The 23422-nt window shown below is 41.1% G+C and overlaps 1 protein-coding gene across 9 annotated transcripts in view; it reads left to right on the forward strand.

Annotated features, from left to right (window-relative positions):
- RALGAPA1 (Ral GTPase activating protein catalytic subunit alpha 1) overlaps window positions 1-23422 on the forward strand; it is a 234572-nt gene that overhangs the window by 176417 nt on the left and 34733 nt on the right. For all 9 annotated transcript variants that reach the window (XM_075613327.1, XM_075613328.1, XM_075613331.1 and 6 more), the window contains 2 exons: window positions 712-870; window positions 2593-2720. In XM_075613327.1, the coding sequence (XP_075469442.1) occupies window positions 712-870; window positions 2593-2720 (287 nt within the window). The remainder of the gene's footprint in view (window positions 1-711; window positions 871-2592; window positions 2721-23422) is intronic.

Genomic DNA, 23422 nt, shown 5'->3' on the forward strand with positions numbered 1-23422 from the left:
TGCTGGTAGGGATATAGAACTAGTGATTTGTGCTGAGTGAAAGGTAAAAATTTGGATTTGTCCTGGATGGGGCAAAGAGAAGTAGGTATTTTCTACTGGATGGGGCAAGGGCAAGTACAGATTACTTCCAAATCAAATCGAGCATCCGAGATGTGTTTGAAGGTGTGGGTGCAGAGACGGGCCAGATTTGTTATGATTTGAGGAGTAGATTTGCATTACCAAAATGTTTTTTGGTGTTCCTGTTCTCCATTACCTGATCCTAAATGTATATGGGATAAGATGCAGTGCTTGCTAGTCTGTATTTAGCCTACATCTACTGTAAATAAACAATCTGAGCATTTGAGATGTAGGGGCAAATATCTCGCAAAGCAGATAAACTGATAGCCGCTCTTAATTAATATGACCCTATCCTATAAGTCATCTTCCAACTCTGAAAGACACTTTATGGCCCAGAAAGTGTCTTCGGTCATAGCACCATTTTGTGAATATGGCCTAAATCTTTATAAATGTCCAATAATTTCCATTAGCATAAACTATTTTTCACATTCATACATATTACTGTATTTATCTGACAGCCTTCCTAGGACTTCATGTAATGAGGTAGATAAACTTTTTCCTGGTGAATCAAATATTCTGACATGTTCTCTTTGCAACTCCCAGTCCTTTTTGACTCCTCTCTTTTTTTCTATATTGTTTCTCTACTCTTTAAAGCTTCGCCACCTTGGTAATGATGAGGTACATATTGTGTGGTCAGAGCACAGTCGTGATTACCGCCGTGGAATCATTCCAACTGAATTTGGGGACGTACTCCTGGTCATATACCCCATGAAGAATCACATGTTCAGCATCCAGATAATGAAGAAGCCAGAAGTAAGACATACACCCTTACAAATATATTCCCAAGTGACGTATAAGACTGTAAGTAACAAAGGAGGTAGAGGGAGTAGTTGGTATGATGCCTTTTATTGGACCAACAAGTAGTTGTTATGTTACAAGATTTCGAACCTCTCGGGGTTCTTTATTAGGTCCTACCCGATGAAGGACCCTGAGAGGTTTGAAAGCTTGTAACCGATCAACTACTTGTTGGTCCAATAAAAGGTATCGTACCACCTACTCCCTTTCCCTCTTTTGTTACTACATGGAAGAAAGACCAACACCCTTCTTTGCATAAGACTGCTCTGTCTCTTGTAATGGCCTCATGCTCCTTTGTATGGGCATATGATATGTTTTTATGCAGGATGTTTGCCATGCATTAAGTCAGGGGTGTGCAGACTGGGGGGCGCACCCCCCAGGGGAGCGAGGGATTTTCTAGGGGGGCTTGGCGGTTGCGCTCTTCCCCCAGGCATGTAAATTAAATGCAGGGGGGGGGGGTGTGAGGCCTCTGCAACTTCCCTTACCTGCTCTCAGCCGGTTCTCCAGTGATGTTTCGCCATGACAACAAGTCACATGATGTAGCTTCTCCATTTTGGCTTTATTTTTGTTAAATAAATCATGACACGGTGTAATATGTCATGTGTTGTTGTTCATCTGAGGTTGTATTTACCTAATTTTAAGACCTGCTAAGGAACAGATGATTGTTATTATGTCCTGATATGTAAAACCACAGAATTCAAAGAGGGTGTACTTTCTTTTTCCCACAACTCTATGGTTATGCTGTTGAATTTAACATTTAATTGTACTGTAAAACTAAATGTCATTGAATTGGAAAGTGATAATACTAATTACAATCATTAAAATTGTCTCTTATGCTCCCTAAATTTAAACGTGGGGGAGGGGGCGTAGCACTAATCGAGTCGATTTTCTGTAGTTATGCAATAAATGCAATCTCAGTGCCATGACGACTGTACTATATTCTGATGCATATTATTGTTTGTTATAAATAAGTTAATATTGTTAAAGGTGTATTACTCTCCCCAGTTTGGTTAAATAAATATCAGCCTTATCATTATGACAGGAAGACCCACTTGCTCCAAGTGATTTGAACAAACTAATTTATGCAAATGTTATTGGTGTTGCTCTCGGCCTATATAGGTTTGTTCACATGTTATTTGTACCATTAATAGTCATAAAAATGCAATTGTATTCCAAAGGTGCTTTATGCAGTAGCCAGGACAAAGCTGGTCAGATTTCATAAGAACCTTAATGTATTGATGCCTCAGGCTCTCATGTCCACCTCTCTTCTGTTATATCCACATTTCCTTACAAAAGTGTCTAAATCTACTTACAAATATATACATTTAAAAACGATAAACTTTTCACAAATATTTCAAATGATATAGAGCAATAACATGTCAAGTATATCTATCATCTTATATCACAATTAGTGTGATTTGGTGTTTAAAAATACAAAAACTTGTGATACAAGTTTACAAATACAGGGTTATGATTCTGTAATCTGCTGTATAACCTTAACCCCAGCATTAAATCATAAATCTTATATCTACACGTTTTAGCATATAAAGGAGCCCTGATAGTTTGTGTTATTCTCACATCTGCTTGACAGTATAATGTTTTATATCCTGCCGCTGTGAAAGTTAAAGGGAAGTAGCCTTTTTGTTTGTCATTTAATAGCCTTGTTTTTATGCTGCTCAGGTCCCATTTTTTGGCCCCCTCTTCGATGGAGCCATTGTGAATGGAAAAATCCTCCCCGGCCTTGTTCGTGCAACTGCTATCAATGCCAGCAGAGCTCTTAAATCTCTCATCCCGCTGTACCAGAACTTGTATCCTTCCTGTGTTAGGTTCTGAACTGGAGTAGATCTGCTGTGTTTTGAGTCACAGAAGAACACAGAACCTTTTTAGGCACTTATATTTATTTTAATTGCTTTACGTTGACTCCCTGTGTTATGAAGAGTTTTGTCTTTCTCTTTTGCAGGAGAACATACTGCATTGGCAGTGTATTAAATCCAAGAAGCAAAAAATGCATAGATTACTGTATATGAATTTGAGAGCAGAATGTCAGCAGAAATAATTTCAAGAGATAGGAATAGCAGAGTCGAGAATATCAGAGTCCTTCTGTCTTCTGAATCTCATTTCTTGAACACCAGAAGGAAAAGTTCAATTACTGACATGCTGCTCTCAATCTTTCCTTTTTCTCATTCAGATAAGATGAGTTTAAAACCTAATGTCATAGTTAAAGCAACAATTCTATTTGTCAAACCCTTCTTTTGTGTTGGATCTGAAACCAGTTGTCTCATAGGGTTGGGGTGTTGCTTGACTTAATGAAATTTGTTCAAAACAATAGAGTCTCTAAGACGGCAAGAAGACGACAGCTACAAGGTGTAAGGAATCAGGAAACACGTCCTTTGCGGCGTGTTCCCTCCTTACCTGCTGCTGCTGCCGCCGCGGCCACTGTTCCTGCCCATGAGCACTCCCCCGCTCATTACTGAGCGCGCGCGCACCTGCAGCTCTTCTAGCTGCCGCACAGAACCTGGTCCCAACTCCCGCACGCGTCGCTCGTCTCTCCGCGCACACGCGATGACGTGCGACGACCCCCAGCTGCGTGGCAAGTCTCTCCTTCCTGCCTTGTTACCTGCAGCCTATCCCAGCTTTGCTGGGGCCGCGCCTCCGCTCCGCCCCCTGTCCCCATTGGTCTGTCCTGCCTTTCAATACTTCCTGCTTTCTCCTATGCTTTGCTTAGCATAATCCTATATAGCCTCGTGAAGCTCACTTCGTTTGTGCAGTGCTCTCTCCTTTGTAGTTAACCTCTTGTGTACCGACTCGGCTTGTTTGTGGACCCTTCTGGATTTTGGACTTTGGCATACCCTCGACTACGGCGATCTCTCCCACCCTTGAGCACGGCTAAACGGACTCGGACTACGCTGCTCTCTCCAATCCCAGACCACGGCTTACGGACCCCTACTATCCTGTCTTCCCCAATCCCGGAACTCGGCAAGTATACCGCATCTCCTACACTCTCCAACCCAGACCCGGCTGCGCTACACTATCCGCCTTCCAGGCACGCCTCCGCTACTGCGGGTGTGTGGTGTAATACCTTCCAGGCACGCCTCTGCTGCTGCTGGTGTGTGGTGTAATACCTTCCAGGCACGCCTCTGCTGCTGCTGGTGTGTGGTGTAATACCTTCCAGGCACGCCTCTGCTGCGGGTGTGTGGTGTAATACCTTCCAGGCACGCCTCTGCTGCTGCTGGTGTGTGGTGTAATACCTTCCAGGCACGCCTCTGCTGCTGCGGGTGTGTGGTGTAATACCTTCCCACCTCCGTGCCGGGGTCTTGTCTTGTTTGTGGGCAGCGCGAGCGTTACACAAGGTTGACGTTGGACAGCTTACATGCCTCAGGTGCTGGTTACTGATTGACTTAAAGGCAGCTCCCTAAAATATTTATACTTCAGGGAATATATCATAAACCACAGGGGTCTCTGTAGTGTAATTTTGGAATAGTTCCCTTGTTCCAGCAATGTAAAGAAAATAAATTGTGGTGAACTGTATTTCTAGAGATTTCTGCTACTGAGATTGAAAATACTTTATAAAAAAAGAATCTCCTATTACCATGGTTTGATCTATTTGATTGTGTAATGAGGAAGGGTGCCACAAACAGCACACACATGCGCATGTGACAAGGGATAATACATCTAGCTATCCAGTTGACTCGCTTATTTTCCCGCAGGGTCCCTAAAATGAGCCGTATCTCCCCCTAATCCGTTACTCTAAACTTCTATTATGCTGCCACCACAAGGATAATTTTAAGGTCTTACCCCTAGGAGACCTCTGACTTCTGTTTACTAGGAAAAGATGATTAACACAATCAAAAGCTTTTGTAGCAAAATGCGTCAGAAAATACAATTACTCTCTTCAAAGCGTGCAAAGTTCAATTAGAGCCCATAGACGACTTTTTTAAATTTTAGATTTAATATACAAAATAGTACCATACTTGGTTACAGAAAAAGATTATTACATCAAACATACTTTCCGGAAACGGTCTGCATTTCTATATAGTAACGGGATAAAACAAAACAGGAAATCTAAATACTTTGCCACATAATATCAGATACTTCAAATAGACTTGAAGTTGAAAATAATTGTATCCACCTGTGTATTGGCAAAACACATCCTCTATGTTGAATTTGAGTCTCCATATCCCAAAGCATGCTTTTTATCCACAAGCTTTGCAATTGGGACCAGACTAAGCCTAGCCTCTTGGGAGTGTACTATTTTCCCACTCGTCCATCTCTAATGATATTTTATGACTGGCGCGAGAATATAGTTTTGTTTTTTTTTGTATTTTTAATGAAAATGCCATTGTATAAAATGTTTTTTTCCCCATATTTCCTAGAAGGATGCCACCTTCAGTTTTGCGTTTGTATAATTAATATACATCTGCAAACACCGCTTTGCCAACGTAACTTCTACTTTTCTATGAGAAAACCGATATCTGCAATGCCCACAGAGCCCTAGTCGAGTGTGGTATGACTCCATACGCCTGACTTCATATGTAAAGAATCTATATTCTGTACTCCTGTGAACCATATTGTCATGCTAATGTCCTGAGATATTGGGTATTTTAATCCCTCTGGTGCTTAAGGGGTTAATGGGATTGGAGTTTTATTTTAAAATAACATCTGTTTGGGTTGTAACGTGTCAGGACTTTTTCCAGGTTTGTGCTTAGCTTCAAAGAGGCTTGATTGAAGTTGGGAGCGTATCCTGTATATGGCTAACGAAGTAGAGATAAGGGCAGTTTCTGGAGACTTGGGTGTAAAATATAGCTTCTGTGAAAATTTTCTGTAAACATGGTCTACTTGGAGCGAGCTTCAATGCATTTCTCGGCAGGGTGTGTATGGATGGCAAGGGGAGTGGCTACAGTTGGTATCAAACCAAGAGGGACCTTATTCAATATGAGAATATCATGTGACGTCCTCTGCTTAACATGCTAAAAATTGCATGTGTATCCGTGGAACCGTATCGCACATAATGATTGCAAACACGTCAGGTCTAGCAGGTACCAAGAGATAGATATTAATATTTCTCTTAATTTTAGGGTTACGCTGTTCACATTTTAGCAATGGGTGCCTGAATGTATCGATGTGTCTCACGTGTGTGTATGTATTATAGAAGTAAAGTTAGGAGTCAATTTAGAAATTGAAAAGGAGTTTAAACGTCATGTGGTGGGACGTGTTTTACTCTGTCGTAAAACTGTCAATCTCACAGCTGATTTACGACAAGGGCTGGTTTTAGATCGTGTTCAGTGGGAAAGCATTGTATTCAAGTCTGAGCAGAGATTATAATTATCAGATTTCAACAAAGGCGAATTTAGGACTACATTCTTGATTTCTCATATTCGTGATCCATCTGCCTCCCTGGGGAAAATCCATAGCATTTGTAAGGTATAGGATTTTCTGTCTGTTTTACCCTTTTATTTTAAGAAGCTGTTCTGCATTTTATTGTAACTGTATGTATTAAAACATTGAATAAGTAATGCTTTGGGCTCAATGAACTGGTGCACTCTCTGGAGAGCGTATTTTACGTATTCGGACTCATTTTGCTCCAACTGATTTTGGTGTGTTAAAGTGCATAGTTTTTTTTCTATAATAAACAGGGACCTGGAGCCCTGGCAAATATTAATCTGACATCTCATCATATTTGCATACCCTCAGGTGGTGGCTGTGAATTGATATGATTTGTGGTTGAGTAGGGGTTAATATTAACTCACTGGTTCCTTGCGGAAGAGAAAGGTGAGTTGGCTAGAGTAGCCGTGTGTATTAACCCTGGTTGTTTTATATGTTATTTCATTCAATTTTAGCATGTAGCAGTTCTGTGCTATGTTTTTATTTTTCATTTTTCTTTTCCACATAATTTTGCTGAGATTTATCCATCCGACAGAGGTGCAATTTTCATCATCAAACTCCATATTTGTGAATGTATTTTTATTAGTAACCATTCACGGTGTAATTTACGTGTACTATTATGTAAAAGGATACATCACAATTGATTGGGATACACTCTAATTACCAATTCAAGCTGTAAGAGGTTAACTGTCTGGTGGTGGTGTATGCATATATATTGTCATCTTCATCACCATTTTTGGAGCATTTTGGTGAAATAGTATCTAGTGTTATTATTTACATAGAGGTGACATTATCCCTGATTAGTGTGTTACTGTACACTTTCTCTACATTCTTATATTTTTCATGAGTTGCATTGAGCCCGAGTGAAAGTACCAAGGAGGACTCTAACTTGCAAGGACTATTTCTAAGAGATTTGGATAATCCCAGAGGCCTCACGGCGGCAGGACTTTATAAATTATGTGGATACTCTTAAACTTTTTTCTTGATATATTACTTGAATGAATGTTTGTTACAATAGATTGTAAGCGTTTTTTTTATATATTTGATTTGTTTGAGGTATAGTGCTATAGTTGTGTAATTTCCAACCCTGGTTGCATATCTAAGTCACGTGCTCACTTGTGTGCTGTTCGTTGTGGTGGTATGATAGACGGCTTGAGGAAAGATAGAACTCATTTGACAGACCTTTGTGGAGGTGAAAAGTGGGGCAGCTTGCGGGTTGTGTATTGATTCTTGATCCTGTAGAGGAGATATTGTCCATTTGATGGACTTTTGCGGATGTGAAGAGTAGGTGCGCTTGCGAGCGTCAGTATTAACCCTTGTGCCGTATGCAGGTCGCTTGCTAGCTGGGTGCCGTACGTGACACGCATCTAAATATCTTCTCTTTTGTAAATCTGTAAGGAAAATGCAAAATGAACCTGGTCACGTTTGCACATCTGGGGGCCTATGCAGAGAGCAGCGAATTTTAAAATTGGCGAATTTATTAAAAAGTAGCTTTTTTGGAGAGTTTTATTCTCCATATGCAGAAAAGTGCGAATTCTGCTATGTTTAACATGGATGCGTGTGGCGAGTTTAAATTGGCGAGATGCGCGCTTCAGAAACGTGTAAAAACAAATTTGCGCCTTTTTTTTCCCTTTGCAATGGCCGCGAGCGGCAGCTTCTTGCCAGTTTTTTCTGGCGAGGCAAAAAGGAGACAATCGCGCCATTTTATTGGCGCGAACAGCCGCTAGATGCCGTTCGCGCCTCTCTGCATACGGATATTTTTAAAACTGGCGAGATTGAGGTTCTCGCCAGCCGCGAGGCGAGTTTTACAAATAGAAAATAAAAATTGGCGCGTTTTTCGGAACTCGCCATTTTCTGCTGCTTTCTGCGCGATTTTCTCCAAAAAATGGCGAATTTCGAAATAGCGCTGCTCTCTGCATAGGCCCCCTGGTTGGGGGAATTTTATGATCCCTTTGGAGATGGAGTTCTGGCAGAGTAGCTGTTTCTGTGATACAGGCAGTCCTCGTTTTACAACGCTTCGTTTTACAACGAATGGCTTATCCAACGAATGGCTTATCCAACGCTATGCAATGCATACCTATGTTCATTTTTACAACGCCAAAACGGCTTATTCAACGCTCTTACGATGCTTTGCAAAGATGTTTGTGTATATAATATATATATTATACTAGATTATACTATATAATATATTATATTTTTATATTATGTTATATTATATATATATATATATATAATATAGTATATGCACTATATAATTTGTGTGTGCTGTATATCTTATTGTCCACGTAAAATATTTTGTGTATTTTAGCATTAAAAATGCCTTCAGGAATAGAACCTTTCATTTAAACAGTGTTCCTATGGGAAAACGTGTTTCGCTTTACAACGTTTCGCTTTCCAACGCCATTTTGAGTAACGCATTGTGTCGGATAACCGAGGACTGCCTGTATACTCATTATGGCCATTTACAGTAGTTGGGTTATGGCTTGATCAGGTCACTCGGAAAACCCCACCAGGAACTACTATCTAAACATTTGTGTTTTATTGCTTCATAGACCAAGGCCAGTTTTAAATCCCAGACTTGACTTGGCAGATAAGAAAAACAAGTCTTTTAAGAACTAAAATTAACCTTTTGGGTGCTGGTTTTGCAGCACACTAACGAGAGAAAAGCTATTATCGTCACAAGGGGCATAAAGTATTTTTTTGTGTAATGTTTATTACAGTCTGCTGATTTAGATGTGGAGAATCTGTCAGTCTTTTGTAAGGTGCTGTATGAAGCCATATTTACCTACACATAATCTTTGTGCTTCCCAAATCGTAGATTAAGATATACCTTTAATGGTGTACAATAGCTCTTGCTCCTTTTCGGTTAATTACACATTTTCTTAATTTTTTAGTGGGGACTTATTGGTTCTCCATGTCACTTTGCTTAACGACTGGATAAATTATTCATGGCGATTTTGATATGGATTTGCTCAGAGATTAATTCTCCAGGTTTACCCAGTCAATCATAATGTATATGCAGTGGCGGATTTCCTATCAGGCCTAACAGGCCAGGCCTGGGGGCAAATTTTCTTCCTCGTAAATTGTTCTGTCAAGGTGATACGTTCCCAAAGATCTTAAATGTGAGCCACTGTAAGGGTGTGACTTTTGGACTTCCTGCAAAGCTCTATTATCCTATGATAGAGGTGTAAAGCATTACAATGCATATTTAATAAACAGTGCTATTTATCATCTTCCATTGCTTTAAGACTACTGTCTAGCCCATTCAAATGAAGATAAAGATACTTCCAGCACCGGACTTGTCTTTTGAAATAGCACTGCTTAGTAAATTTGGTCCTACTGCTGCGGCCAAGTTTATTCGAGCATTTGCCCGTTCTTGGCCGCAGCAGTAGCCTGGCGCGCGCCCGAGAGTGACGGGCGCGCGCCGAAGCAGCGGAAGAGCGCCCTCCGATCGGGGCGCTCTCCCTACCGCTGCCGGGTTCGCCGGGTCCCCCGGAACCCCCTGCCGCTGTCCCGCGATCGCGGGACACCAGGGCTCCCTCGGGGAGCCCCTGGACGCGCGTGCAGGGGGCGCACGCTCCCGAAGACGCGTGACCGCGCGTCTATGACACGCGGCACGCCGAGGGGCGGCCACTAGCAAGCCGGGAAATCTCCCGGCTTGCGGTACCGGCCACACTTTAATAAAGTGTGTCGGTAGTGTATTTCCCTTGGTTGGCCCGTTTCTCAGATTAATTTCTCTCATACCTCATTCATCAAGGGGGAATATGCTACTTGCTACCTTTTTGTTCTCGTTTGTAATTGTTCTACTTTCCTTCTGTAATTTTGACATATTTAATTGTTTGGCAGACGTCTTAATTTTCCTTTGGATAATTTCCTTACATCTGAATACAGACTGTTAAATCTCCTGTTCGTGGTGAGTATAGTAGTGCTGTCTTCTCCCTTCATTTTAGACTTTGTATTCTCTGATGCAGCATGTTCATATTGTTGAGAACCTACTGTATAGCCATATTCTGTCGCTTAAAAAATAATATATTGTCTTAAAAATATATATTAACTTAGGTGTTGTCTAATGTTTCAAACAGAAAGACTGACTACTGCATAGACTAGTGTTTTTTAACAGGGGTTCCGTGGGCATCCCTGAAGGGTGCCCTGCATTTTCAGGTCATTTGAAAATTGGACCAAATACAGAAGAATTTACAATGCATCTGATCTCAGACGCACTATTAGAGAGGGTTGGGATTCCTTGCAATGCATCTGATCTCAGATACGCTATTAGAGAGGTTTGGGGTTCCTTACAATGCATATGATCTCAGACACACTATTAGAGCGGGTTGGAGTTTCTTACAATGCATCTGATCTCAGACGCTCTAGTAGAGAGTGTTGCGGTTCCACAAAATTTCGCAATATAATTATAGGGTTCCTTAACCAAAAAAAAAAGATTGAACAAATATTGGCATATACATACATTGTAGTATTAAGAGAATAAATGTTAGGGTTTCATAGTGAGAAGCACTTCCATAATTGATCTTCAGGATACAGTATGTTCACAAAAAGTAATGTCTCTCCTTCTAAAACACATTGACACCAGGCTTTTTATCAGGCATACAGCTAGCCAGTCTGGAAATAATGTTGCCAAACCCCCTTGCGGCATTCGGTTCTAGCAGTGTAGATGTTGAACAAATGTGTATTTGTGCTACTGAGCGAAAATAGGCCATTTATTGATTTCAAGTTGCTTCTTGGATCAATCAGGCAGAATTACAGCAATCTGTCTCTATCACTGCCCGTGGCTCTGGCTCTGAGTTCTTTCACTCTCCCTAGCTTGTCCTTCTCATCCACTGAGTGCGCCAGCTTTTCCAAATCTCTACGCTGCTACTTTTTGTCCCCACCACTTGATTTTAACAGCTGCCTTCTGCAATTAGAATGAGGTTGTACAACAGGCAGCGATCTCGGGAACAATTGCTCCTTTCTGAAGTAGGGAGATGCTTCAATGTCAGCTAGTAATTTGTTACTTACTTGTTGATGGGTTATTTTTTTCCCCTGTGAATTATTCCTTTAAAAGCCTCTGATTTCAGTAGACCAGCCTACATTGTCTTTTTTAACCCTTCCCTGGCAGATCGTCTGGTAACAAAGTGGTAAAATCTTTCTTGCTTTATCTTTAGATTTAAGTTGCATTGCTGTACTCATTCACTATTGCAGAAGTGTGAGCTGTAGAGAAGTTTGCTTAAGACAGTGGTGTTCTATCAACCTTTTCCTTGCCAGAGGAGGTCATTTCTATTTCAAGTGACTAGAGCAGTGGTTAAGGAACCCCAGAATTAGATTGTGGAATTCTGGGGAACCCCAACTCTCTCCCTCCTCCTCTCATGCCCCATCTCACTCCCCCCCCCCCCCTCACGGGAGCTTGGGAGCTGCAAGGTTATTGCTGCATGGGGTGCTGCCGCGCCACCAGGCCTGGGACAGCTGGGAGAGTTGTCCCAGCTCACCCCCATTGGCAGCCGCAGAACCCCAGCTTAAAATCACAGGATTTGCAACATTTTCTTAGTCTGCACTAATGCACAAATGGCTCCAGATCAAAAATGACATGCCGTATGTAACTCCAGGTGAAAAATTATAAGAAGGGTCTGTTTGTGCTGCTACCACAGATTTAGAACCCAACAAGAAAAATGTACTACCTCTTTCCTGTTCACCATGGCAGTGGGAACCGTAGGGGCTAACTCTATCCTCAGCTGAGTAGGACAGGAAATTGAATTATTGCAGGTAGGTCATAAAAGGCCCCTCCCACTACCTGCTGATAGTCTTTTTCCTGTCCTACAGCTAGGTGTAGAGTTTATTTTTTAATTGGACTCACCAGACTGTAGCTATTGCAGTCAAGCCAGGGAGTCTCAGCCCCTCTTCCCCTGAAGCTCCGTTCGACGTACCGTGAGTGGTAGCAAGACGGAGGCCTGTGCGACCAGGTATTACCGCGGATGCGTCTTTGAACGCAGCGGACAAACAGCAGGGCTGTAGAGTGCATCAGAGGTTCAAATTACCGCACAGGCGTCTGACAACGCAGTGGAGTTGGGGAGACAGACCGACATGGTGTCCCATGTAAGTGCATAGCGCGCACGATCGAACGTGCGCGCTACAATCCCACAGGCGGGCATGTGTGTGTGAGAGCCAAGCGCTCCGATTGGACGCATTGACGCTGACGTCACAGCAACTGAGCGGCGGCACACAGAGCTGTGTGAAGGGATCCTGGAAACAGCCGCAGCATGGAACGCACGGCATGATATGAAAAAAGAGAGTAGTGCATAGCCAAAAAAGGCAAGGAGAGGGAGCCATATAATGCAAACATTTATTGAAAGATCCCTCTCCTTGCCTTTTTTGGTTGTGCACTACTCTCTTTTTTTCATATCTTGGACTCCAACATCAGCAGCTGCACTTCTCTTCCAGATCAAGAAGTGGGTGATTGTGAGTACATTTTGTCTATTGAATTTTGACATTTCCAAATAATTCCTTACATATCACCTGTTTTCAGGGATCATCTGTCATTGAGCATTCTATGGATATACTCATTTCTGCTGTATATATAATTATGGATTCACCCATTCTTCTATCAATCTGGATTTAATGATCCTACTAGCCCTATACTAGAGCACTCTTACCATGCTCCATATCTATACTGGAACGCTCGGCAGACAGGAGAAATCGTCTGCAAGAGGCTGAAAGAAGTTTGGAAGCCACATGGAAGCTGAAGGAAGTAAGGGGGTAGCTTACAAAAATTAGGTGAGTCCTAACTTCTAAGGGGACGATAGTCCCTGCATCGGAAGAAAAAAGCTGCTAAAAAAACAAAATGGTGTGCAGCAAGTGAAAAGCAAGCGTTGGAAACCGGGAAGCTTTCTGCAAACTGCCTTAAAGCAGCAACAGGAGAGTCAATTGAACAAATGAATACTTTCCTAGCATAGATGAAAGACACAGTAAAGCAGAGTGTAGAATCTGCGGTGCAACATGCAGTGAAACCAGCTCAAAAGAGTGCAGACCAGCCTGGATAGAGTGAGAGACTCCTCATCAGACGAATCAGAGATGATATATCACCAAGCGTCTGAAGGGTAGTGTGATTCGTCAGAGCAAGAAATGTAAGCTAAAGAATCAGAATTTGATTTAGAAATGGTGGATCCTCTTATAAAGGCAATGAGAGAGACATTGTATTTAGAGGATGCAGAAGTAATTACTTAGAAATCAGATACATTATTTGGGACAAGGCAGAAGAAAACCAGATGCTTTTCAATTCATCAAGTAATCAAAGATATGATACACATGGAATTGTCACAGCCGGATAGAAAACTAAATATTCTCAGAAAGTTTAAACAGAATATCCTTTTGTACAAGAGGAGGTTAAATACTGGGAAGTCAGTCCTAAGATTGATGCAGCAATTTCTAGAATTTCAAGAAAACAACCATACCAGTCGAAGATGCAGCATCACTCAAAGATATAATGGATAAGAAGATGGATAGTGTTTTGAAGAAAGCATATGTGACAGCAGGTACAGCATGCAAACTGGCGATATCAACGACATCAGTAGCAAGAGCAATGCAGATAGGGATTGCTGATATAGAAGAAGCACTGGAAAAAAGGAGTCTAGAGAATTTCTATTCTAAAAGCATTGTCAGAAATCAAATGGGCAGCCGACTACATAGCTGAAGTGTCGCTGGATGCGGTAATACTGGCAGCCAAGTCAATGGCCTATACAGTAACAGCAAGAAGAGCATTATGACTCAGACACTGGATGGCAGATACAGCATCCAAGAACAGTTTATGTAATTTGCCCTTTGAAGGAGAATTTCGATTTGGGAATACATTAGATGCAATTATAAACAAAGCGTCAGGAGCTAAAAGCACATTTTTTCCACAAGGAAATAGAAATAGAAGATATGGCCCTACATTCCATCAGACGGAAAGAACACATTATAGGGAAGCAAGAACATATCATCCTGGAAGACTGTTCTTAAGACAAATGTCATGGAAAGGCGGACAAAATATGCTTTTTCGGGACTCCAGAGGGAGGGCGTTATTTCCCAGAGGACAATTCTCATGAAGGTCAAGGGGTCCAGCGGCTTCCAGTTGGGGGAAGACTGAGCCAATTCGAAGCAGTATGGACTCAATAAAAGAAAGGTGGGAACTACAGATCCTTTCTTTCACCACCTGTAGTTCAAGAACATTCCAAGAACGGATATATTCTTAAAGATAAAATATGCACAGGCAAAACAGAAAGTAAAACAAATGAGTTTTATCCTATGTAACTATCCTGAAGGAGTTATTACATGCTGTAACGGAGCGGCCTTGTAGATGTGGTCAGGAAGGCGCTCACACACCACTTTCTTGTAAAGAAAGCCCTCTCCTTGAAAAAGGCAGCTGTGTGCTGCCGAAACATTGGATTCTCTGGCACAATCCATTTGTATGCTTAAGACCGTGTGCCTGCTTCCCTTCTCTTCACTGGCATATCTTGGGACAACTGGACCTCCCTGGACCCAGCGCACCGGCAGTTAAGGGCCCCCCTCGTTCACCATATTACCAAGTGTGTGTACTCCTCACTATTAACGTTCTCTATTCCCCGTATCAGTGGTTGCAGTAATTTGGTAACAAAACAAAATAAAATAGTCTTTAACTTAAATATGAAAAAAGTGATGTGCTAATAGCGCTAATGCTAGTGAAAAAATGTAAGTGTAACTAACACACTCCTGGTTATACCCATATATCTTATACCTATAAAGAAGGCTGCCGAGGACAAATGACCAATCAGATCATAAATTAGACAAATACAAACAAATAATTTGGCGCCTAAAACAAGTCCAAACAAAGAGACAGATAATTTATCTGACGATATTAAATGTCCAATCTTGTAAGCCTGGAGTTCCTTCAAACGTATCTTGCAGGTACAGTAGCATCACAATATGTGGAAGAAAATAAAACAACCAATCATAGTGCATACCAGAAAAATGTCCCATCAACAGCTTTTTTTCTGGTACGCACTATGATTGGTTGTTTTATTTTCTTCCACATATTATGATGCTACCTGCAAGATACAACAGAGAAGCCCAATGCTACATCCAACATGACAAAAATACACAGTCAAATTCTTATATATTCTCTGGAAAAGGGGTAATTTAGTTTAACCCTTTGGCCAAAGCATTGTAACCCTGCGAGCCACGACAAGGCAGACACCTGTTCGCAAGTCCTAACACTACCAGATAAAATACTAATATACCTCTATTAGACACCAGGTGTCTGCCTTGTCGTGGCTCGCAAGCTTACAACGCTTTGGCCAAAGGGTTAAACTAAATGACCCTTTTCAAGAGAATATATAAGTATTTTACTGTGTATTTTTGTCATGTTGGATGTAGCATTGGGCTTCTCTGTTGTCTGTTGTATACATATGCCACTCTCAATAGCACTCCTTTTTGACACTTATATACATATATATATGTTTTGTGGGGGCTCAGGGGTTCCCAAAAAAATCTTGCTGGGGTTTTGTGTTTTGTTAACCTGCAAGATACGTTTGAAGGAACTTCAGGCTTACAAGATTGGGCATTTTATATGGTCAGATAAATGATCTGTCACTTTGTTTGGACTTGTTTTAGGCGTAGGATTATTTGTTTGTCTTTAACTTAAATAGCAAACGTCTGCAAAACAACCGACAGTACCTAATCGCTGGTATCCAAAAGACAGGCTCTCCCCCTGACTAGCTCTCTGCAGCCTGTTCCCTTACAGGTTGAGAGGTGTTGGAAGTTTGCTGCCTGCCTTTTAAACCTCCCCTTTCCAATCAGCTTCCTGACCTACACGCCAGGGTGTGTGTGTTTTTTTTTTTTTTCTGCAGTACCGTATACGTTGGGCTAGGACTTGGGGTCGCATACCTGAGGAATATCGCTCTTCTCTGAAGCGTTGCCGATAGGTATCCTCTGATATCCCCATGCGATCCAGGATTGCCACCTTGACTTGGGCGTAGTCGAGTCCTGCAGTATTGTCAAGGGCGCGATACGCTGCCTGTGCTTCTCCCGTTTTGCGGGCCAGGTGGGCGGTCCACTCCTCCTTGGGCCATTGTGAAAAAAGCACAACTCGCTCAAACGTGATGAGTTAGGACTCTGTATCGTCATCAGGTTCCATTTTCGTCAGCCTAATGACAGGTCCCTGATCTCCGTTGCCTCGGTAGCGGGACTTGGGGCCTCAGCGTTTGTTGCAGCTCCCATCTGCTGTACCAGCTGCTGTTGACCCTGAGTCTGGTGAGCGGTTAGCTGTAGGAAAAACTGCTGCTTAGCGGCCTGGTTTTCAGCCTCTCGCTGCTGTTGGGTGGCCTGTTGTTGCAGTAGTACCAGTCATTGCTGCTGTTGTGCGGCTTGTTGCTGCTGCTGTTGTGCATCCTGTTCTTGCAGGATTAGCTGTTACTGCTGTTGCTGTGCAGCTTGGTTTTCAGCCTCTCGCTGCTGTTGGGTGGCTTGTTGCTGCTGTTGTGCAGCCTGTTGTTGCAGCAGTAGCTGTAATTGCTGATGCTGTTTAGCCCGATTTTCAATCTCTCGCTGCTGTTGTTGCTGTTGTGTAGCCTGTTGTTGCAGAAGTACCTGTAATTGCTGTTGTTGTGCAGCCTGGTTTTCAGCCAGATACTTTATCAGTTTTTCCATCCCCATTTTGGAAACTTCAGGTGTATTCTCTCAACTAACCACAGGGGGTGCTATCCCATTTCTGAGTGGCCTTGTAGATGTGGTCAGGAAGGAGCTCACACACCACTTTCTTGTAACGAAAGTTCTTTATTTCCCGTATCAGGGGTTGCAGTAATTCGGTAACAAAACAAAATAGTCTTTAACTTAAATAGCATACATCTGCAAAACAACCGACAGTAGCTAATCGCTGGTATCCAAAAGGCAGTTCAGGCTCTCCCCATAACAGGCTCTCTGCAGCCTGTTCCCTCACAGGTTGAGAGCAAAATGAGAGCATGTTGTAAGTTTGCTGCCTGCCTTTTAAACCTCCCCTTTCCAATCAGCTAGCAGACCTACACGCCAGGGTGTGGTTTTGCCTGGTCTGCTCAGGTGAGAGTTTTTTTACCCTATACACTCTCTCACACATCCCAACGTAATAACAAAGGTTCTTCAAAAACAGAGGAGACAAGGGATCTTATTCCAAGATCTTTTTGGTGGAAAAAAGCGTCAGGAGGTTGCAGAGCAGTGTTGGATCTACGAACCGTAAATACCTACTTACAGGTAAGAAAGTTCAAAATTATTTCACTAAACATCATCCAAGAAGTAAAACCAAACGATTGGATGATATCAATATATCTAATAGATGTCTATCTACACATCCCTATACAGTAGCAAAGAGACAATAAAAAAATCCATCAGATTTGCAATAAATCAGGAACACTACCAATATACGGCGCTGCCGTTTGGACTAGCAACATCTCCCAGAACATTTGCAAAGGTGTTAGCCCCATTAATAGCAGAATTAAGAAAAGGGGTGTGGAAATGTATTCATATCTAGACGATATTCTGATAAAATCACAACAACAAGAAAAACTGCTTCAAGACAGAAACATAGTCTTGTCTTTTCTAGAACAACATGGCTGGATCATAAACGCCAACAAAAGTCAACTAGTACCAACACAGTCTTTAAAATTATTAGGAGTAGAATTTCACATGGCAGAAGGAGAGGTGCAATTAACATATTCAAGGATCCAATACATTGGAATCCAGAAAAGAAAGTTCAGAACAGCGAGCATCTCTTCGGCAGCAGACTGTATGAGACTCCTAGGAAAATTGACTTCAACGTTAAACGTAGTAAAATGGGCAGGTCTATACGAGACCATTACAATAAAATTTCTTACAGCAGTGGAACGGAGATCCCAAATATGTAAAACAAGAAATATACATATACCCACACACAAAAAAAGAACTAAGATGGTGGGAAAATGCTCAAACCCTATTAAAAGGACATAAATGGGTAACGACCACCACAGACGCAAGCAAAGCAGGTTGGGGAGCCCAGATGAGACCTACTGGTACAAGTTACTTGGACAACCAAAGAAGAGCAGTTACCATCAAACCTGCTGGAACTCAAGGCAGTGTAGAAAGCACTGGAAGCATTCCAAAGCCAGGTAAAGGATGGAAATATACAAATAAAATCAGACAACAGGGCCGTGGTAAAATATATAGCCAAGGAGGAACAAGGAGCAAAAGACTAATGAAACCAACATCAGAGATTCTATCATGGACACAAGGCTATGTTACATATATAACAGCCATACATATACCAGGGCCAGAAAATATTACAGCATATTTTCTGTCGCAACCTAATTCTCCCACGAGAATGGTCCTTAGACAACCATGTATTCCACAAGTTGGTAAAACATTGAGAGCAACCAGAAATAGATCTGAAGGCTACTCACCAAAACAGAAAGGTGGCGAATTATTGTGCAAGGCATTTTCATCCCAGCGCAAGGCACACAGATGCCCTCAGTTTCAAGTGGCAATTCAAACTGGCATATCTGTTTCCTCAAATTCCTTTCATTTCAAAGATAATGAGGAAGATAAGGAGCGATCAAGCAGAGGTGATACTGGTGGTACAATATTGGCAGAGGAGAACATGGTTTGCCCATCTCATAAACATGGCAATAGACACACCGTGGCATCTACCAAATAAGGGACTGATACACAAGGACCAGTAAATCACCCAGAGCCCAAACAATTGCTGTGGCAGCTTGGAGATTGAGTGGAAGACATTAAGACAAAAGGGAAGTTCAGATAGAACAATGAAAAACCCTGTTGGAAGCAAGTAAGAAGTGTACATCAACGGTATACTACCGAATTTGGTTATGCTTCAGAGACTAGTGTGTTAAACAAAAACCGACGTTTTTTTTACTTTTGCCTATCATTATCTTCTTTGATCTTCCAACATTACTTTTTTCTTTATTTTTGTTTTGAGATATTTAATAAAGTAGATTGGAAAATGAAAGCAATTTCCCGCTCTCCTTTATGCTTTATCACTCCCTTTAACACTCACTGTCCATATATTTCCTTCTGCCCATACAGTTACACTGCCCCTTCGTAGAGGCTCTAATGCACCTTTGCTTGTATCCACAGATTTCTCCTCCAAGCAGAAACTCAACTCTGCCCGTGAAAGTATCCAAATCTCTCAAATATATCTACCCACAGAGCAAATTAGATTTATCGTCTAAAGATATCAGTCTTATCTTCATGGATAAATCAGCCTGAACCATGTCTGAATCACAACATACACCTGTCTACATCTTAGCATTTTATTAGGCTACGCTTGGTTGGGCGGCCACAGGAGAGCTCAGTCAGCAAATATACATTTTTGGCCTGGCATTATCCCTCTATCCACTGTGATTTTACTATAAATTTGGTGCTATAAGACATTCTAAAAGTTTAATGTGCATATAGCCAACCTGCCAAGAACTTGATGCATGTATCCCTATTTCATTATTTGAATGTTCCTAAACGTAAGTGGTTAGTACCCATCTTGCAGAATACAGCATGATAGGGGGTTTAAAAAGTTATGTACATGTAAACGCTTTATAGTTAACATTGTAGTCTTATTTTAGAAAAGGTTTACCAGTTTTTCTGATTTAGGCCTAAAAGCCTGAGAGAGGACAACAATTATGGTACATAATACAATATATGCTGTTTTTGTTGGTGTTCGTTTGTAACTCAATCTGAACAAAGTATTTGTGTTGTAGCACAATTATTAATTTGCATATGTCTCCAAAAAATAAGTCTAGGTTCACAAATCTAAAACCTATTATAAGGGAAGATGTTTATGAAGGGAATGATGAAAATGTATAGACCTTGTGGATAGAAATTAGCAGTGGAGGTAAAAGTATAACGAAAATGTTTGTAGGAATATGCTATAAACCACCAAATATCGGTGAGATTGAGGAAGCTAAAATACTTTTGCAAATTTAGAAGGCATCAAAACTAGTCTTGTTTGCATAATGGGTGATTTTAATTATCCAGACATAGACTGGGGCAATGAGATTAGCATTACACAAAAGGAAACAGATTTTTGGGGGTGCTTAAAGACAATTATATGACCCAAATTATTGAGGAACCAACCAGGAGAGGGGCAATACTGGATTTGGTCATATCAAACAATGTAGAAGTAATAACAAATATTCAAGTCCTGGTACATTTGGGTAACAGTGATCATAACATGGTCTCATTTGAAATAAATTATCAAAAACAGATTACTTGGGTTCAACAAAGACCTTAAACTTTATAATGGCAGATTTTAATAAACTGAGGTCTAATCTACATTTAATACATTGGGATGATGTTTTTGCAGGGAATAATTTAGAATATAAATGGGCAGTCTTTAATAGAAAAAGACCACTTTTCAGTGTATACTGTTGGGTAATAAGTATAAAAGAAATAAGTCAAAACCAATGTGGCTAAATAAACAGGTAGGGAGGAAATGGACAAGAAGAGGAAGGCGTTTAGATTCTTTAAGTCAGAAGGGGCGGAGACATCGTATCAGAATTATAAGGAATGTAACAAAAATTGCAAAAGGGCAATCAAATTAGCAAAAATTGATAATGAAAAAAAGATTGCAATAGAAAGTCAGATCAATCCTAAAAAGTTCTTTAAGTACCTTAATAACAAAAAAATGAGAAAAGAAAATATAGGACCCTTTCAGTGTGGGGTGGGCAGGTAGATTATTGGAGATAAGGAAAAAGCAGAGGTGTTAAACAAATTCTTTGCCTCTGTGTTTACCAGGATAGAATCAATTTCAATAGTAGTGCCGCAGGAGGAAGCCACAGTATCCATATTAATGAACAATTGATTAACTGAGGAAGAAGTTCACAAGCGGCTTGAAAAAATGAAATAAATAAGGCACCTGGCCCCGATGGCATACATCCAAGAGTTCTCAAGGAGTTGAGCTCAGTAATAGCCAAACCATTACATTTAATATTCAAGGACTCCATTTCCACAGGTTCAGTACCACAAGATTGGCGTAAAGCAGATGTGGTGACTATATATTTAAAAAGGGAGCTAGATCACAACCGGGGAATTACCGACCTGTGAGCCTGACTTCAATAGTGGGGAAACTACTTGAAGGTTTAATACGAGATAATATTCAGGAATACCTAATGGAAAACAAATCATTAGTAATAGTCAGCATGGATTTATGAAGGCTAGATCATGCCAAACTAACCTTATGTGTTTCTTTGCGGAGGTAAGTAGGAATTTAGACCAGGGTAATGCAGTTGATGTGGTCTACTTAGATGTTGCAAATGCTTTTGATACGGTTCCACACGAGGTTGGTGTACAAAATAAAGCAAATTAGACTCAGTAATAATGTATGCACCTGGGTTGCAAACATTCTGGAAATCTGGTTGAAGGATACACAACAGAGGGTAGTCAGAAATTGAACTTTTTCAGGTTGGGCTAAAGTCGTGAGTGGAGTACCTCAGGGATCGGTACTGGGACCCCTGCTTTTTAACTTGTTTATTGATGAGCTTGAGGTTGGCATCGAGAGCAAAGTCTCCAGGGAGTAAACATAATTATGCCCCTTTACAAAGCATTAGTATGGCCACATCTTGAGTATGGAGTACAATTTTGGGCACCACTCCTTAGAAAAGACATTCTGGAACTAGAGAAAGTGCTGAGAAGAGCCACCAAATTAATAAAGGGGGTGGACAATCTAACTTATGAGAGGCTAGCTAAGTTACTGTAGATGTATTTACATTAGAAAAGAGGCGTCTAAGAGGGGATATGATAATAATATACAAATATATACAGGGACAGAACAAGGAGCTTTCAAATGAACTATTCATCCCACGGGCAGTACAAAGGACTTGAGGCCATCCCTTTAAGTTAGAGGAAAGGAGATTTCACCAGCAAAAAAGGAAAGGGTTCTTTACAGTAAGGGCAGTTAAAATGTGGAATTCATTACCCATGGAGGCTGTGATGGCAGATACAATAGATTTGTTAAAAAAAAGGTTGGACATCTTTTTAGAAAGGAAAGGTATACAGGGATATACCAAATAAGTATACATGGGAAGGATGTTGATCCAGGGATTAATCCGATTGCCAATTCTTGGAGTCAGGAAGGAATTTATTTTTCCCCTAATGAGATATCATTGGATGATATGTTACTTGGGTTTTTTGTTTGCCTTCCTCTGGATCAATAAGTATAGATATAGGATAAAGTATCTGTTGTCTAAATGTAGCATAGGTTGAACTTGCTGAACATACATCTTTTTTCAACCTCATTTACTATGTAACAAATTGGGATCACAAGAGTTAAGTAAAAGGGATTTTTTTTTTTTTTTTTAAACCAAATCCATTTAACAGGACCTTGACCGCTACACACATCTTTATATCTGCTTTACATCTGGTGCTAACAATTGGAGAGTGAGGTATTTCCCTCCCAAGCTCTCCATCCAATCTTAGACTTGCCATGTCCATTACAGAAGGCATGCACAGTAACAGTGTTTGAGACTGCTGCTTCCTTCTCATAAACCCAAGAGGCCGGCCATCCGTGTTGGCATATGTTACAGCCTGATAGCAGTGCTTGGCTTGGCTGGGCTGATAAAAGCCTAAATCTGTGTCTTTGTTCTTGTAGACACCAATCAGGGGCAGCAGGAGCCCTCTCTCAGTGGGAAGGGATGACCGCCACTGTTCACAAACACAGCATTGTGCTGTTGCAAATTTTTCTGAACAGCTTGACAGATACTGGAAGAAGGGGGTGAGGGGATGGGAGAAATCTGTCTTTACGCACCATCTGCAGGTTATAACCTGGGATCGAGTGCATTCTGACATGTATGGGAAAAAAATAGTTACAGGGAGGTTTGTGATGAGATTTGAACTGTGATTTCTATATGGCACAATTTTACATTATTTTAATGTTTGTTTACGCTTTGCCTTGCAATAATACTTAACGTTTTCAGTGTAGGTACAGTACGTCAACATTAGCAGCATCAAAGGGATGAAACTGTGGGTGTCACTGCCCGGGACATCACTTTATTGACTATTTTACAAAGACAGTCAATTGCATACCTCGAAGCCACCAAAGCAATGTTATGTATTGTCTATTTCTCTTATCAATCTTTACGCAAACATACCCCTCATTAACTAATTTTATTCC

This window comes from Ascaphus truei, chromosome 9 (assembly GCF_040206685.1).
Source record: "Ascaphus truei isolate aAscTru1 chromosome 9, aAscTru1.hap1, whole genome shotgun sequence".
NCBI lineage: Eukaryota > Metazoa > Chordata > Amphibia > Anura > Ascaphidae > Ascaphus > Ascaphus truei.